This window comes from Clupea harengus, chromosome 7 (assembly GCF_900700415.2).
Source record: "Clupea harengus chromosome 7, Ch_v2.0.2, whole genome shotgun sequence".
Taxonomy (NCBI): Eukaryota; Metazoa; Chordata; class Actinopteri; order Clupeiformes; family Clupeidae; genus Clupea; species Clupea harengus.
Window position 1 is genome coordinate 25,696,613 of NC_045158.1, and position 17,730 is coordinate 25,714,342.

The 17,730-nt window shown below is 49.5% G+C and overlaps 2 protein-coding genes across 6 annotated transcripts in view; one reads left to right on the forward strand and one right to left on the reverse strand.

The window, feature by feature from the left end:
• Positions 1–1,889: 1,889 nt before the first annotated feature.
• asb6 (ankyrin repeat and SOCS box containing 6) lies at positions 1,890–9,368 on the reverse strand. Of its 5 annotated transcripts, none has more exons than XM_031570942.2 (8): positions 9,194–9,368; positions 8,472–8,596; positions 6,427–6,569; positions 5,811–5,983; positions 4,439–4,545; positions 3,974–4,082; positions 3,175–3,261; positions 1,890–2,987 (listed from the first exon to the last, which is right to left on the reverse strand). In XM_031570942.2, the coding sequence occupies exons 2-8, from the start codon at positions 8,502–8,504 to the stop codon at positions 2,188–2,190; spliced, it is 1,452 nt and encodes a 483-aa protein (XP_031426802.1). In that variant the 5' UTR covers positions 8,505–8,596; positions 9,194–9,368; the 3' UTR covers positions 1,890–2,187. The 5 variants fall into 5 exon arrangements, with proteins under 5 accessions (XP_031426802.1, XP_031426801.1, XP_031426803.1 ...); XM_031570941.2 differs by lacking the exon at positions 9,194–9,368 and adding an exon at positions 8,682–8,789; XM_031570943.2 differs by lacking the exon at positions 9,194–9,368 and adding an exon at positions 8,682–8,788 and having other exon boundaries at positions 8,476–8,596.
• A 752-nt stretch (positions 9,369–10,120) lies between these two features.
• si:dkey-91m11.5 (PH_BCR_vertebrate and RhoGAP_Bcr domain-containing protein) overlaps positions 10,121–17,730 on the forward strand; it is a 34,274-nt gene continuing 26,664 nt past the window's right edge. The window contains 3 exon segments of the mRNA XM_031570940.2: positions 10,121–10,860; positions 10,863–10,965; positions 10,968–11,468. Coding sequence (XP_031426800.1) covers positions 10,219–10,860; positions 10,863–10,965; positions 10,968–11,468 — 1,246 coding nt within the window. The 5' untranslated portion in view covers positions 10,121–10,218.

A 17,730-nucleotide genomic window follows, 5' to 3' on the forward strand; every position in this document is an offset into this window, starting at 1 on the left:
GAGCAGGGAGGGAGGGAGGAGAGAGAGAGAGAGGGAGAGAGAGAGGGAAACAGAGAAGACGAGAGAGAGATAGGGAGAGAGGAGAGAGAGGGAAACAAATGGTGGAGAGAGAGAGGGAGGAGAGAGAGAGGAAGAGGAGAGAGAAAGAGAGGGAGGAGAAAGAGGGGAAGAGGAGAGAGAGAGTGAGAGAGAGGGAGGAGAGAGAGGGGAAGAGGAGAGAGAGAGAGAGGGAGGAGAGAGAGGGAAACAGAGAAGACGAGAGGGAGAGGGAGGAGAGAGTGGGAAACAGACAAGACGAGAGAGAGAGAGGGAGGAGGACGAGAAAAATGACGGAGAGGAGAGAGGCAATAAAGAGGAAGAAGCAAAAACTGCAGGAGGTCATTGAGTCCAGCGAAGGAGCATTTGAGGTTGGAAGAAACCATGATTCATGCTCCGCCGAGCACTGATGGCCCGCCCAGGCAGGTCCGCAGGATTCATCCATCTCAGCTTTGGCTCCAGGACACTCTGCTGCAGCAGACAAGAGGGCGTCTGCAGCCCAGAGAAAGCATTTGGGGAAACGTCCTACAGGGAGACATTATCAAGCCTACATCAGTCCTAGAGGGAGACATTATCAAGCCTACATCAGCCCTACAGGGAGACATTACTAAGAGAAAATCAAAGTACACAAAATAAAGACACTTCATCTATGTACAGAGTCTATTTTTGAATCTATGTATAGAGTCTATTTAGTCTGTTGGCTTAGTCATTCTTGGCTCAAGAACATATATGTGTATTTCTGGACCTTCATTTTATTGTTCTTCGCCCTTTTTCCTCATGCTTTTTTCCAGGCAGGTGATTGGATGACCTCAGATGGCCCACCTGTGGCTTTTAGAAAGCTCAGCGTCTCCTCTTCTCTCTCCTCCCCCTCTTCCTCCCTCCCTCCCTCCTCCTCTTCCTCCTCCCCTCCTTTCTCGCCTCTCCTCCTTAGAGATGCTGAAGAGAGTTTAGTGCTGAAACGCGCCACTCTTTGATATGCTTCCAATAAATCAATTAATAGTATACGCTTGAGAGTGCGTTTTTTTTCTTTATTACCTTGCACCAAAAGACCCAAATGAACTGGAGTAGGGTGCGCCGGCGCCAGTGTAAAAATACATTAGTAAGCTTCCATCAGTCCTCTGGGGTTGGGGCAATGTGAAAATGATCTGGAAAAACAGGAGGCACCAGGATCCTCTGGGAAACGCGGTTTAGCCCGGAGGCCACTTCCTATCCACATTCAACCACACAGAACACTTCCTGGTTGTGCACTGTTTACCTTTTTCAAGCCCTATGGAATGTTTGTTCAACTAGAATATCTCAATATAGTTTAATTCACAAGTCTCGTTTTAAATATTTGTTTTACCCATGTAATACTTTCTGTACATGAACTATGGCATTGTTGCCATTTCCCAATCTCTGTGGTCTCTGTTGCACCAAACCATATTGAGTACTTGAGTATACCTCCCTCTGGTGGTGATGTGTGGTACTGTCATGTCCACATGCCTCCAACTCCACACTCTGAGTATACTTAGCTGGTAGTTATATGCAGGGGCGCAGATGGCACTGGGGACGGGACATGCCCCCCCCCCAGATTCATAGTGACCCCGATCGGTCCCCACCACTCTCCCTACGTAAGGCGACAATCATCAGTTAATAACTCTGCACAGCTGATTAGGCGATGTTAGCGTCCCCCCCAGTTAAAAAAACGCTGGTTATATGGTAGTATATCTCATGACATTCTTCGGACCTATGAGTATACTTAGCTGGTAGTTATATGGTAGTATATCTCATGACATTCTTCGGACCTCTGAGTATACTTATTATACACAAAATGTTGCAACATAAGGCTTTTATTTCACAGAACAAACCATCTAATCAGAAATGAGCAGTGCACTTCTTTCTGCTCCCCAGTGGAACACTGGCTTCACGTGGCACTATGGTAACGTACGTGTGTGTGTGTGTGTGTGTGTGTGTGTGTGTGAAGGAACCACTGGCTTTACGTGGCACTTTTGTAAGGCACGTGTGTGTGTGTGTGTGTGTGTCTGTGTCTGTGTGAAGGAACCACTGGCTTCACGTGGCACTATGGTAACCACAGGCCCCCTCACCCCCACGGCCATCACACTGAGCTGCTGGCACAGAATGCAGTCTGCCTGTGGCTCTGTCTGGCCCAAGCTATGGTGCTGGTGTATAGCGTCTCATCAGCGGGGGGTTGCGGCTGGGCCGGCAGCGGTCCCACCGTGGTCTGCGCTGCATGCTGGTCTCGGGCAGCAGGAAGTCTTTGAGGCGGTCGGGCAGGGGCAGCTGCCGGACCTTGGGCTCCAGGGGCCACGGCAGCAGGCAGCGGCGCAGGAGCCTCCGGCAGAGGAGGCGCAGGGGAGGGGGCCGCGTCTCCTGCTCCACGAGCTGGGCCCTGAGCTCCAGCACAGCCTCGGGGGGGGGCTGGGGGTGCGGATGGGGGTGCGGAACGGGGTGGGGGGGCTCCACAGGGAGGGTGAGGGTGCAGCAGGTCTGGGCCAGGTCCAGCAGGGCCTCAGCCCGGGCCAGTAGGTCTGCTGACTCAGCAGCGCTGGAGCTCTCCCGCAGCGCAGCCTCCAGGCGCCGGAGCAGCAGCTGTGGGCCAGACCAGCAGGGGGCGCCGTGGCGTGGGCACTGCAGGGAGACGCCGCGCTGCAGCAGCAGCACAGCCAGGGGGAAGAGCAGGTCAAAGTGCTCCAGGCAGGTCTGTGTGAGCGAGGGCTCCGCATGCTCCTCCTCCTCCTCCTCCTCTTCCTCTCCAGCGCCCTCTGGCCCCCTGGGGGACCAGCTACAGCTCGGGTCGGCACCGTGGTCCAGCAGCAGCTCAGTCACACACAAGCAGAAGCGCCCAATCTCAGCGGCGTCCTCGTCCGAACTGTCGAAAGTCTCCTTCACCAGGAATACCAGAGAAGACATCACCGTCTCCTCATCGCTGGTGCATGCCTGGACACTGGCGCCTGAGGACACAGACAGACAGACAAACACAGACAGACAGACAGACAGACAGACAGACAGACAGACACAGACAGACAGACAGACAGACAGAGCATAATTTAGCCATCTTCTGGATGTTACAGGACACAATGTGTTAGGGTCAGAAGTTACAAGACACATGCACTGGTATGTGTTAGGGTCAGAGGTCACCTCCTTCAAGTAGCAGTCTGATGTTGTCAGTGTTCTTCACTGTGAGTCCATCACTGCTGGCCAGGGCATGAAGCAAAGCTGTTTTACCTGAAGGAAGAGACAACCACCGCATGTAGCCATTACTGCACACTACACAAACCAGGACAGGACTAATTACTACAGCAAGGCGAACTAGAACTAATCACTACAGCAATGCGAACTAGAACTAATCACTACAGAAAGGCGAACTAGAACTAATCACTACAGCAAGGCGAACTAGAACTAATCACTACAGCAAGGCAAACTAGAACTAATCACTACAGCAAGGCGAACTAGAACTAATCACTACAGCAAGGCAAACTAGAACTAATCACTACAGCAAGGCGAACTAGAACTAATCACTACAGCAAGGCGAACTAGAACTAATCACTACAGCAAGGCGAACTAGAACTAATCACTACAGCAAGGCGAACTAGAACTAATCACTACAGCAAGGCGAACTAGAACTAATCACTACAGCAAGGCGAACTAGAACTAATTATTACAGCAAGGCAAACTAGAACTAATTATAATAGCAAAGCAAACTAGAACTAATCACTACAGCAAGGCGAACTAGAACTAATTATTATAGCAAAGCAAACTAGAACTAATTATTATAGCAAGGCGAACTAGAATGAATTATTACAGCAAAGCAAACAAGAACTGATCATTGCAGTGGGTAAAGTATCTGATTCTGTGAAGATGGACCAGAAGTGCAGCTAAACTAGAAGTCTAGCACAGTGACGGGGATGTTCTCTGATCAGTGACAGTAGAAGCTCACCGTTCTTGTCCTGGGCGTTAACATTCGCTCCCAAAGTCAGCAGCACGCGCAGACACGGCAGTCTGTCTGCTTCCTCACATGCCAGGTCCAGTGGACTACTCTCATGAATCTGAAAGAAGCCCCACACACACACACACACACACACACACACACACACACACACACACACACACACACACACACACACACACACACACACACACACACACACACACACACACACACACACACACACACACACACACACACACACGGCAGAAAAAGTCCCTTGTAGTGATGTAGTGAATGTAAGGTCTGATTCTGCAACACAGTCTGAGCACCTAAAATGTTTCTGTCACACACACAGACAGACACACACACACACACACACACACACACACACACACACACACACACACACACACACACACACAGACAGACAGACAGACAGTGTGGTGAAGGAGCAGTCTGTGTGTGTGGACTCACCCTGTCTCTCTTGTTGACGTCGGCCCCGTGCTGGACCAACAGGCGCACCATGAGGGGTCTGTTCCTCAGCACTGCTATATGAAGAGGGTTGTAGTAGGACACCGGGTCTGAACAGAGAGAGGGAAGGGAGAGGAGAGAGAGAAGAGGAGGAGAGGAGAGAGGAAGAGGAGGAGGAGAGGAGGAGAAGAGAGAAGAGGAGGAAGAGAGGAGAGGAGAGGAGAGAAGAGGAGGGGAGAGAGAGGAGGAGGGGAGAGAAAGGAGGGGAGAGAGAGGAGGAGGGGAGAGAAAGGAGGGATGGAGGAAGAGGAGGAGGTGGGAGAGAGAAAAGGAGGAGAGGAGAGAAAGGACGGAGGGAAGAAGAGGAGGAGGAGAGAGAAGGAGGGGAGAGAAAGAAGGGAGGGAGGAAGAGAAGGAGGGAGGAAGAGGAGGGGAGGGGAGAGATTGAGAGACCAGTAGATTACAGAGCAGTAACCAGACTAGCTGATATCTAGAGCGTAGCTCTTCACACTCAAAGATCTCAAACCATCTCTTTAGATTACCAATTGGAAACAACAGCTACCTCCATAAACGACCAAGTGTAATGATCGGTGGTACGTTTAGCCTCTTTGAGAACCTACTGCAAACACACAGTAGTGATATGTGATGATGTGTGTGTCTGATCTACTAATATTCTGCAGATTGGTCAGCTTGGTACCCCAACAGAAGGGGAAACCTTAAAGTAGCTAACCCTTAAAGCAGCTAACCCTGACCCTTAAAGTAGCTAACCCTTAAAGCAGCTCACCCTAACCCTTAAAGCAGCTAACCCTGACCCTTAAAGTAGCTAACCCTTAAAGCAGCTCACCCTAACCCTTCAAGCAGCTAACCCTGACCCTTAAAGCAGCTAACCCTGACCCTTAAAGTAGCTAACCCTTAAAGTAGCTAACCCTTAAAGCAGCTAACCCTGACCCTTAAAGCAGCTAACCCTGACCCTTAAAGTAGCTAACCCTTAAAGTAGCTAACCCTTAAAGCAGCTAACCCTAACCCTTAAAGCAGCTCACCCTAACCCTTAAAGTAGCTAACACTGACCCTAACCAAAATAAACACGGGTACAGAAGTAAAGGTGGGTGTAGAACAACTACATTAAATGATCGAGAGACTGATTTTGGACACCGTCTCTCTCATGGTTACCTGGGTGGTTGCTCAGCAACAGTTTTGGGAAACAGCCCCAAAACACCAGTGGAAAAACACCTGTGGCCATGGCTTTGGAATCTGACGTAGCATAGCGATCAGTGAAGAGACCTGCTCCTTTACAACCCTGCGCCCTAGAACCCAGCTCCCTAGAACCCAGCTCCCTAGAGACCCGCTCCCTAGAGACCCGCTCCTTCACCCTTACCCTCAAAGTTGAGGTCGGCTCCGTAGCGCAGCAGCACCTCGGCGGCTCCGACCAGGCCGCCCTCCGCCACCTTGAACAGGGCGCAGCTGATGCCCTCCACAAACACAGCAGACTGCGCCTCCCTCGCCAGCACCTCCTCCAAGGAGTCAGACACACCATCCTCTGCAGTGGACCTAGAAAAGCATGCACACACACACACACGCACACACACACAGACACACAGACACGCATACACAGACACGCACACACACACACGCATTCCCAGACAGGCACACACAGACACATTTCAGATCAATTCAATTCCCAATTCCTGGTGTCCCTGTATATAAGTAGTTCAAACTAGCTCCACCTCCAGCAGATCAAACAGTAACAGTTACATGCTGCTTACAAACTGATGCTTCAGTGTTAATCATCTAATGTGGTCATATGAATTAATATATCATTCAGTATTTTTCCATTGCTGTATTGGTACCTACACTTAATTAAAGGATCTGAATAATTTTTACCACTGCTGCCCACTGCCATCACTCAGTCAAGCCCACAGCTCTGTTTCTGCCCCTCGGAGGGGCAAACCCACGGCTGTTTTTGCCTCTTTCTGCCCCTCAGACAAACTCACCTCTCTGTTTTGGTTCCGGCATCCTCCTGCAGCCCCACTGCACACAGCACAGCGTCCACTAGCGGCTGGTACTCGTAAACGATGCGCCTGAATCCGTGTAAGAAAGGCATGCTTCCAGCCCTCTGGCCCACTGTCTCTTCTCTCTGCAGACAAACAAAAAGAGCTTCTCTTAGACCTTGACGTTATTTACATCTTTCCTTCCTGTGTATACTGCCTGCGATGAAGTACAGGTTTACCAGTTTCAGTATTTCCTTCCTGTGTATACTGCCTGCGATGAAGTACAGGTTTACCAGTTTCAGTATTTCCTTCCTGTGTATACTGCCTGCGATGAAGTACAGGTTTACTAGTTTCAGTATTTCCTTCCTGTGTATACTGCCTGCGATGAAGTACAGGTTTACCAGTTACAGTATTTCCTTCCTGTGATGAAGTACAGGTTTACCAGTTTAAGTATTTCCCGAAATTCTGCACACTGTCTGTTATCTTTACCCGTTCCCATCGGCCTCAAGATAGCTCCACCCCCAGCAGCTTCCACAATGCACCCTGGCCTCCCAACACCTGGCCGAGGAGTAACACCTGGCTTCCTAACACCTGGCCGAGGAGCAGTGGCGTAACGTAGTTACGATGGGCCCAGGTGCAGGCTATTATGATGGGCCCTAATCAGTGGCCTAATAAGGCAGTGATTCCCAATTAACAGTCCCGTACCCCCTTTTTTCATGTTTGTAACCGCCACCGCCACGCCCCCTCCCCCCGCACAGATATTTTGTTGATAACACTTGAAACTGTGAAGTTGTCAGATTAGATCAGTAACCACAGCCGCTGCCACGCCCCCTCCCCCGCGCACATATTCTGCCTTCAGACTATTTAGATTGACGTAAATATGTCTATGACCCACGGCTACGGGCCCCAGAGACCCACGGGCCCAGGTGCAATCGCACCTGCTGCACCCCCTATAGTTACGCCCCCTGCCGAGGAGTAAACAAAGGTGTTCCTTTTACTCTTTCACTCACTTACCTTCACCACCTTTTACAAAGCCAGTCTGATGCTCAGGTTATTTGACACATCATTCAGAGCTGCTTCTGTTTCTGCTATTGGTTAAACACACGAGGATACTACAACCCTATTCATCCAGCTTCTGTCTCCCCGACTACATCGGGTCTGAAGGCTTAGACACTAGCCGTTCCCTTCCTCTTCAGTCCGATCTAGAGCCCACATTAAGGCAACACTTTGAAACAATGTGTCACTTTTTGAGGTATGTTTTCATGATAACCTAGTTTTTGGTATCATCTTCAAATTCATTTTGAGTGCATATAGTCATGTGAAGGACCGATAAACACACCTGTCGTTCCCACTAGCCACCCAGGCTAGGCACCGTGTGGTTCTGTAGTTAGGGTCGAACACCCCGTGAAATTTCACAGCACGACATGGCCAACAATATCGCCAGCAGACGCCGGTTAGCACGCTTTTATCAGTGCCAACTGGGCTATTGATTGTGTTCACATGGTTTTTGCATGCTTTATAGGTAGGTACCGCTAGCTCAAGTTTAACACCATCATGCTTCTTTAAAACCACCAACTCTGCAGTGAATACTGAAAGACATCCCTCCGACCCCTTACTTAAAAAGCTCCAAGAATTATCCAGGTCTTGTGGTTCAATCAGCCTCCAATGTTATCTGGCACACACACACACAAAGAAGTGCACTATTGTTGTTTAACAACCAGGATTCAAAGTAATGAAGTGACTAGCTATGTGTTTGGGATTTAGCAGGTAGCTTTGACATCTAGCTAGCTATCTATTTACATGATATTAGCAAGCTAACTTTCCCCATTTCATGTGTGTTGTGTACCGTTACAAGTGAACTCACGTCAACGTTGGAATCGAACTAGCCAATTACCTTAATGTTTTCTGTTAAGCTAGCTAACGAGCTAACGGTGGCAAAGACCCGTCTAAATCTACCCCACCAGAACAGCCACTTAATATGTCCAGTTTCAAGAAATGGTTCGCATGAATAAAAACCTAACCCTGAACATTTAATGAAAACATCTCACCCACTGTAGAACCGGAAGTAAGTCTTCCCACATTCTCCTTCTTCTTCTTCTCTTTCTGCTGCTGCTTCTTCTTCTTCTTCTTCTTCTTCTACGACTTCAGTCTCTGCCATCATGGCCAGCATGCTCTGGAGGACATAATATAATAATAATCATAATAATTCAAAAGGCAATAATGATAGCAATAGTTATATATATAATATGGTTGCATACTCTGAAAGGATAAAACAAAATCAAACTTTAAAGTGCCTCCTGTACTGCTAGTACGAAAATAATTTAGTGACGCTCATAGACTACGCTATCACCAATTTGTATAAGCTCTCGTCATATTCATCAGGCACTAGTTCAGTTAGGCCTGCTGTTTTAACACAAGATGGTGCCAAATGTCCATAATCTGTCTTGCGAACTTGGGTGCTTCCACGAGTTGTCCTCTTTTCTTTTCTATAAGCCCACATCTTTCTGTGTTCTCTCTGCGGACCTACTGTAAGGCAGCGCATCTATGATTTTTCGACAGAAAATGCTTTCCCTTTATTCTTTTCCCTTTTTTGAACGTATCAAATAATTAAAATAAGTAGCCATTACTGAATAGGTAAGGACTAACATGCTTGGGTGACATGGAAGCATAGTGGGCCTACCTTGTGGTAACAGCCTATAATTGTAAGTAGGAAGATAGTTTAAGGCTATCTAATGAAATCAAGTTAAAGGCCATTAGTTTGATGACTCACCTCGCCCGTCCAGTAGGTTTATAGCCTTCAGTCCACAGGCAATATGTGCTCTCTGTGCATGTGTCGTTTTATTTAACTTTTTCGTGTTGGATTATTCAGATCAAAAAGATGAAAAGACGATGGACCCATCGTTGTTCTTTTGGGGGTTGTGTGTGTATAGTGCATTAGTATGCCAACGCAATCCAGCTCATCGAACTACGCTGTGACTTTAAACTTAGCCTGCCGGTGGAGCCACTATTTATCACATCCAGCCTAGTCCCTCCCTTTCCTGCAGTAACTCGAGACAGAGCCACGGGAGTGGGTGAGACGGGCTAAACACAAGTGTGTGGTGGCCGCACAAATCTGGACAGTAGGTAATGTCGTAGCGAACATTTAAAGTGCGAAAAGAGGACAACAATGCGACTGCAGCTACGATCAACCCACAACTCAACCTCACAGCGGAAAAGATTAACTTTCCGACGGAATATTGTCCAAACTGATCCTTATGGGGGATATTAATATGGTAGGTCACAACTGGAGAAATTACTGTGGATAACTCGCGTAAAAGAAATGATAATTGTGTTTAAGAAAAACACCCACTCCTTGTAAATCTATGAGCACTTTACTTCTGGAAGTAAATCGTCTTTGACAGATGCGCTAATCCTGTACATACAGTTGTTTTCTGCGAAGATTTGGCAAAGAAGGGAAAACGACAGTCTAATATTTTGATTTACTGAGAAACATGAACACTTATAATTTGCCTTGCCTTGTCTATTGCAAGAGACAAACACTTATCCGAGTTGTTCTAAAGCCTGAAGAGAGACAACAAAAACTTTATTTACATGAAGGAAAATAAATGCTGTTCTCTCATACCGTATGATAATCTGTGTACATGTTTTGTAGTCTATGAAAATCGAATTAATTTAGTTTTCAAACATGGTGGAGCCGGTGGGCTTTATGGAGGCCTGGAGAGCGCAGTTCCCTGAGTCTGTCCCGCCAGTCATGGAGCTGAACTCCGTGGGGGACATTGCGCAGGAGCTGGACAAATGCAAGGGCTCCATCAAGCAGCTGGAGACAGAGGTGAACAAGGAGCGCTTCAGGATGATCTACCTGCAAACACTCCTGGCCAAGGAGAGGAAAAGCTACGACCGCCAGAGGTGGGGGTTCAAGCTCAACGAGGAGAATCAGCCTCCTGCTCCAGAAGCTCTGCCACCTGCAGACAGCAATGGGGGCAGGTGCCCTCAGCCGAGGGAGGAAGGCTCCACTCCCAGGAGTCGCTGGAAGACGAGAGTCCCGCGGTCCAGCCCGGCGCGGAGAGGCCGGAGGCGCTGGAGGCAGAGCACTCGCACGGAGGAGAGGCGAACAAACACAAGAGCACAGGGTCGCCATGGAAACCTGTGCCCGCTCAGGAGCCCGAGGCTCCCCAGGACTCCTCTCCCAAAGAGAGGCTCGGTGTGGCGGCCCTGCGCTCCAACTTCGAGCGCCTCAGGAGGGGAGACTCCCAGCCGGCGGAGGGGAGAGGGCCGCCCGGCCTGGCGGGGGCAGACAGGCCCTCCTACGTGAACATGGAGTACCACCATGAGCGGGGGCTGGTGAAGGTCAACAACCGAGACGTGTCGGAGAAGATCAGCAGCCTGGGCTCCCAGGCCATGCTGATGGAGAGGCACCTCACAGCAGGGGTCGGCCTGCCAGTTCAAGGGAGGGGTGCAGACCCGTGCAGCGCAGAACCCCCTCCGAGGGCAACGCTGCCAGTCTGGACCGCGAGTGTGAGGACCCAGAGCTGAACGCCCGCTTTTGAAGGATAACCTGCTGCGGCTGGACGGGGGCAAGGCAGAGGTCCAGCCCCAGTGCCTCCCCTACACCAGCGTCTACGTGGGGGGCCTCATGGGAGACGGGGAGGCCCTGCCGTGGTCCAGTCGTGGCCCTGATGTGGCCCTGACGTGGCCCCGGCGCTCCTGCTCCCCGCGCAGCTTTGAGGACGGCTACACGCCGGACTGCAGCTCCAACGAAAACTTGACCTCCAGCGAGGAGGACTTCTCCTCGGGCCAGTCCAGCCACGTGTCTCCCAGCCCCACGGCCCCGCACCCCCTCAGCAAGAGCCGCTCCCACTCGCAGCACTCGCAGCAGTCCCTGGAGAGCGGCAGCCCCCCCACCCCGCACCCCCAGAGGAGACCCCAGCAGGCGGGGGGGCGGCCCGGAGTGACCATCACGGGCGGCCGCAAGATTTGGCCCGGCGACGGGCACTCCACCACCTCCAGCCGCACTTCACATGACAACAGTTACCAAGGAGATCTGGGTAAGCATACTCGGCGTTAGTGGTAATGTTTAGCATTTACATGTACTGTGTAGTGTTTCTACAGAGCCTGAGGAGGAGACGGAGATAAGTGTGTTCACAGCTCTGCTTCATGTTGATGTTCTCCTGTCACACAGAACATATTCCCGCTCAGGTCTGATTGTGAGGCAGTTGAGGGCCTGCTCTCCCTGCTTACATTTACATTTACATTTAGTCATTTAGCAGACGCTTTTATCCAAAGCGACTTACATAGGTGCGACGTACAATGTATACACATTTTACATTTTCACTGATGGCACACTGCACATCAGGAGCAATTAGGGGTTCAGTGTCTTGCTCAAGGACACTTCGACAGGGAATCGAACTAGCAACCCTCTGATTACTAAACGACTTCTTTAACTCCTGTACCACTGCCGCCCCTGCTCTCCCTGCTCTCCCTGCTCTCCCTGCTCTCCCTGCTCTCCCTGCTCTCCCTGCTCTCCCTGCACATGGTGTGTGCAGTGTGGCAACTCTCTCAGTTACTGTTTGTTTTCCCCCTGCTGGTGCAGAGGACACAGGCACTCAGAGGAAAGCTGTGGTTGTGCATCTATAGCCATGTATGTACAGTAGAGCATCTCCCCTTACCCTCTGTGGTAGTGATCTATCTCCCCTTAGTGCTGATGAAGAGTGGCCTACTGAGGCTGCGTTAGTGATGTTAGCCTAGGCCGCGTTAGTCATGTTAATAGAGGCCAAGTTCACCATGTTAGACGAGGCCCCGCTAGAGATGTTTAGCGGAGGCACTGTTACAGATGTTAGCGGTGTTAGCTGAGGCTGTGTTAGCGGAGGCCGCGTCAGCCATGTTAGCTGCGGCTGCGTTAGCGACGTTAGCGGCTCTGCGTTGGAGGCCATGAATTCCCCAGTGCGTCTGAGCCGCAGCGCTGGCCACCCTTAGTGTTTATGTGTCAGCAGACATCAGTGTAGTTGCCCCTGCCCAGGGTTAATTGCCCTAAAGGGGTCAGGCAGTGTGCTTAGTTTCACAGGGCCTTTGTTAGTGGTGCGAGGAGGCCAATGAGCAGCGGCCTCATAAAGGGGAAGATGAGAGGCCTGACAGCACAGACCACAGTCACATGGGGTCCTGCCCTAGCACTGGACAGTAATGTTTCCAGTTTCCATGATGACACGCAAAAGGGAGAATTAATCCTCTTGAACGCCATGCAGCCAATAAGCAGGGCTGTGTTGTTGTTGTTTTTCGTCTGTGTGTGCACGTGTGTATGTGTGCGTGTGTGTGTGCGTGTGTTTGGAGCTGGCATCACACATGCAAGAGAGCAAAGAGGGGTGTGTTTACAGTATGGAGTGGTCTGTGGCGCTTCTCTTAGCTGCTAACTACATTAGCATACTACTTATTCAAAGTTGGATGAGATCAGGCCAGCTTTAGATTACATACTTTTAGGTTAAAGCTCATATGTAATTCAATAGGTCAACTTGGTTTCAGTTCAATGCTATACAATGCTAAATGCTAGCCTAATTTCATGGGCAATGCTAAGCTACATCAGCTTCCTACCAATGTCAAATGCTAACCTAACATCAAGAGTAATAAAAGACCAGTAGAGTGGAGGAAAATGTTGTTGAGAAGTACATATGAAGGATATATATATATATGTATATATGTACATCTGTCATGAATGTGAATCTGTAGCTCTTGGCAGCAGATTGGATGATGGTCTAGGCTGCTGCCAGGCTGCGGTTACGTAAGAGCTTGCTGGGAGACACGCCCCAACCGCAGGGCCAGTGAAATAATCTGCATGAGAGCAGAGAGGATCGTGGGATTCCTTCCATGGCCAGATGACTCGCAAATCCAGGAGATTAACATCAAACATGTGCAAGAGTCACGCTGGACGCTCTGTGACACAGCAGTGTCCCACTGCTCTCTGTGTGTGGAAATCCCCACACACAAACACATGTACAGGGGCTGTGTGTGGACATGCCCCCCTAAAGACCTAGGGAGCACACATAGAGATAAGTGTCTATCTGTAGGGAGCACACATAGAGATGAGTGTCTAATTAATGTGCTGTAAATGTGATTCAATTCAATTCAGTGCTCATAGGGTTACTGTTACAGGGGTAAGGAGAGTAGGAACAGAGAAACATGTCGGTGGTGGCAATAATATATATTGTATATAAATGCTAGCATAGGGTATGGGGTAGAGTAAGTGTATGGCAGTGCGGTGGTGGTGGGTGGTGGTGGGGGTTTCTACAGGTAGATCGGGTGGAGAGACTACAGCAGCGTCCCATAGCGAAGATAGTCTAGATTAGGAGAAAAAGAAAAAAAAACAGAGTGAGTGGGTAGAGTTTGGCTGTCCATATGCGTAGATGAGGAGTAGTGGTGGTGAGGAGCAATGCTTCCACATCCATCAGCAATTGGAACATGCTATAAGGGAGAGAGAACACATTGGCGTATGCAGATGTGTTGATGAGTTTTAGTCACTCTCTCCTGAGTGGGGTAAGCCCACTCTGTGCCCTCGTAGAGTGGCAGTCAGGACGTGTGTGTGTGTGTGTGTGTGTGTGTGTGCGTGTGCGCGCGTGTGTGAGTGTGTGTGTAGTGTAAGCAGGGTGATGGCCCAGCAGGACATTACATCTGTCACACAGGGACACTCCCTAGTTAGGATCAACACACACACACACACACACACACACACACACACACACACACACACACACACACACACACACACACACACACACACACACACACACACACACACACACACACACACACACACACACACACACACCAGCCAGCCGAGCAGATTATCAGTAAAAACCCCAGCCTGAGGTTTATTCCCTATTCTCATGATGTCAGACTGGCTCTGTGGACATGGCCAGCTCAGGATTTATGAGGATGCCTCAGTACCAACATGCCAGCAGCCTCGTTTCTCCCTGCTCTCCCTGCACATGGTGTGTGCAGCGTGGCAACTCTCTCAGTTACTGTTTGTTTTCCCCCTGCTGGTGCAGAGGACACAGGCACTCAGAGGAAAGCTGTGGTTGTGCATCTATAGCCATGTATGTACAGTAGAGCATCTCCCCTTACCCTCTGTGGTAGGGATCTATCTCCCCTTAGTGCTGATGAAGAGTGGCCTACTGAGGCTGCGTTAGTGATGTTAGCTGAGGCCGCGTTAGTCATGTTAGTAGAGGCCAAGTTCACCATGTTAGACGAGGCACCGTTAGAGATGTTTAGCGGAGGCACTGTTACAGATGTTAGCGGTGTTAGCTGAGGCTGTGTTAGCGGAGGCCGCGTCAGCCATGTTAGCTGCGGCTGCGTTAGCGACGTTAGCGGCTCTGCGTTGGAGGCCATGAATTCCCCAGTGCGTCTGAGCCGCAGCGCTGGCCACCCTTAGTGTTTATGTGTCAGCAGACATCAGTGTAGTTGCCCCTGCCCAGGGTTAATTGCCCTAAAGGGGTCAGGCAGTGTGCTTAGTTTCACAGGGCCTTTGTTAGCCGTGCGAAGAGGCCAATGAGCAGCGGCCTCATAAAGGGGAAGATGAGAGGCCTGACAGCACAGACCTCAGTCACATGGGGTCCTGCCCTAGCACTGGACAGTAATGTTTCTAGTTTCCATGATGACACACAAAAGGGAGAATTAATCCTCTTGAACGCCATGCAGCCAATAAGCAGGGCTGTGTTGTTGTTGTTTTTCGTCTGTGTGTGTGCGTGCGTGTGTGCATGCGTGTGTGCGTGTGTGCACGTGTGTATGTGTGCGTGTGTGTGTGCGTGTGTTTGGAGCTGGCATCACACATGCAAGAGAGCAAAGAGGGGTGTGTTTACAGTATGGAGTGGTCTGTGGCGCTTCTCTTAGCTGCTAACTACATTAGCATACTACTTATTCAAAGTTGGATGAGATCAGGCCAGCTTTAGATAACATACTTTTAGGTTAAAGCTCATATGTAATTCAATAGGTCAACTTGGTTTCAGTTCAATGCTTTACAATGCTAAATGCTAGCCTAATTTCATGGGCAATGCTTTAAGCTACATCAGCTTCCTACCAATGCCAAATGCTAACCTAACATCAAGAGTAATATAAGACCAGTAGAGTGGAGGAAAATGTTGTTGAGAAGTACATATGAAGGATATATATATATGCATATATCTGCATATATATATATATATATATGCAGATGTACATATATACATATGTATATATGTACATCTGTCATGAATGTGAATCTGTAGCTCTTGGCAGCAGATTGGATGATGGTCTAGGCTGCTGCCAGGCTGCGGTTACGTAAGAGCTTGCTGGGAGACACGCCCCAACCACAGGGCCAGTGAAATAATCTGCATGAGAGCAGAGAGGATCGTGGGATTCCTCCCATGGCCAGATGACTCGCAAATCCAGGAGATTAACATCAAACATGTGCAAGAGTCACGCTGGACGCTCTGTGACACAGCAGTGTCCCACTGCTCTCTGTGTGTGGAAATCCCCACACACAAACACATGTACAGGGGCTGTGTGTGGACATGCCCCCCTAAAGACCTAGGGAGCACACATAGAGATAAGTGTCTATCTGTAGGGAGCACACATAGAGATGAGTGTCTAATTAATGTGCTGTAAATGTGATTCAATTCAATTCAGTGCTCATAGGGTTACTGTTACAGGGGTAAGGAGAGTAGGAACAGAGAAACATGTCGGTGGTGGCAATAATATATATATTGTATATAAATGCTAGCATAGGGTATGGGGTAGAGTAAGTGTATGGCAGTGCGGTGGTGGTGGGTGCGGCAGTGCGGTGGTGGTGGGGGTTTCTACAGGTAGATCGGGTGGAGAGACTACAGCAGCGTCCCATAGCGAAGATAGTCTAGATTAGGAGAAAAAGAAAAAAAAACAGAGTGAGTGAGTAGAGTTTGGCTGTCCATATGCGTAGATGAGGAGTAGTGGGGGTGAGGAGCAATGCTTCCACATCCATCAGCAATTGGAACATGCTATAAGGGAGAGAGAACACATTGGCGTATGCAGATGTGTTGATGAGTTTTAGTCACTCTCTCCTGAGTGGGGTAAGCCCACTCTGTGCCCTCGTAGAGTGGCAGTCAGGACGTGTGTGTGTGTGTGTGTGTGTGTGTGTGTGTGTGTGTGTGTGTGTGTGTGTGTGTGTGTGTGTGTGTGTGTGTGTGTGTGTGTGTGTGTGTGTGTGTGTGTGTGTGTGTGTGTGTGTGCGTGTGTGTGTGTGTAGTGTAAGCAGGGTGATGGCCCAGCAGGACATTACATCTGTCACACAGGGACACTCCCTAGTTAGGATCATCACACACACACACACACACACACACACACACACACACACACACACACACACACACACACAGACACACACACACACACCAGCCAGCCGAGCAGATTATCAGTAAAAACCCCAGCCTGAGGTTTATTCCCTATTCTCATGACGTCAGACTGGCTCTGTGGACATGGCCAGCTCAGGATTTATGAGGATGCCTCAGTACCAACATGCCAGCAGCCTCGTGTCCTCATGTCCTTCTTGCACTCTCCACTTCTTCTTTGGAGAACTATTGTTGTGTAACATTTCACAGCTACTGTATATAGCCATTCCGCCTTGTACTGTACCTATATACTCTCTTAAACTTCTTAGACCGTTGCACAGTTGCACTGCTTGTTTTGTATTGTGTTGTAATGTATATTTTGTGTAAGCACATTGAGAGCCACTTTACCAAGTCAAATTCGTTGTCGTTGTGCAAACTTACTTGGCCAATAAAACCTGATTCTGATTCTGATGTCCACCCAGGACGGCATGTGAACTTGGTCTGCGAACTAACAGTGAAAGCAAAAGTAACAGTATGGGAATAGCATGGGCTTTTTTCATCCTGGTAATCCATGAGTATTATTTAATCTGCTTAATCGAGGCACTGAGACGATGAGACCGCTCTGCTGATGGAGGCTGGGTCCATTGATTGCAAATGGTGTCCAGTGTGTCTTGGCAATGAGGTTATTATGCTATTTTACACTCGTGCCTCCCCCCGAGGCCACAGCAGATCAATGCAGCCGCATTAAGGGGCCCCTGTCTGAGATCACAGCGCTGCTTTTGGGAGAAAGCACAGTACTGTCTGCATGCTGTCTGTCTGACGGTGCTGTCTGTCTGACGGTACTGTCTGCACACTGTCTGTCTGACGGTACTGTCTGCACACTGTCTGTCTGAACGTGCTGTCTGCACACTGTCTGTCTGAACGTGCTGTCTGCATGCTGTCTGTCTGCACGCTGTCTGTCTGACGGTGCTGTCTGCACGCT

Coding starts and splice junctions, on each gene's coding strand:
- asb6 (XM_031570942.2), bottom strand. CDS start 8,504: ATGTGGGAAGACTTACTTCCGGTTCTACAGTGG. Junction 4,546..5,810: donor AGCCGACCTCAACTTTGAGG/GTAAGGGTGAAG, acceptor CTCTCTGTTCAG/ACCCGGTGTCCTACTACAAC. Junction 4,083..4,438: donor ACGTCAACAAGAGAGACAGG/GTGAGTCCACAC, acceptor GGCTTCTTTCAG/ATTCATGAGAGTAGTCCACT.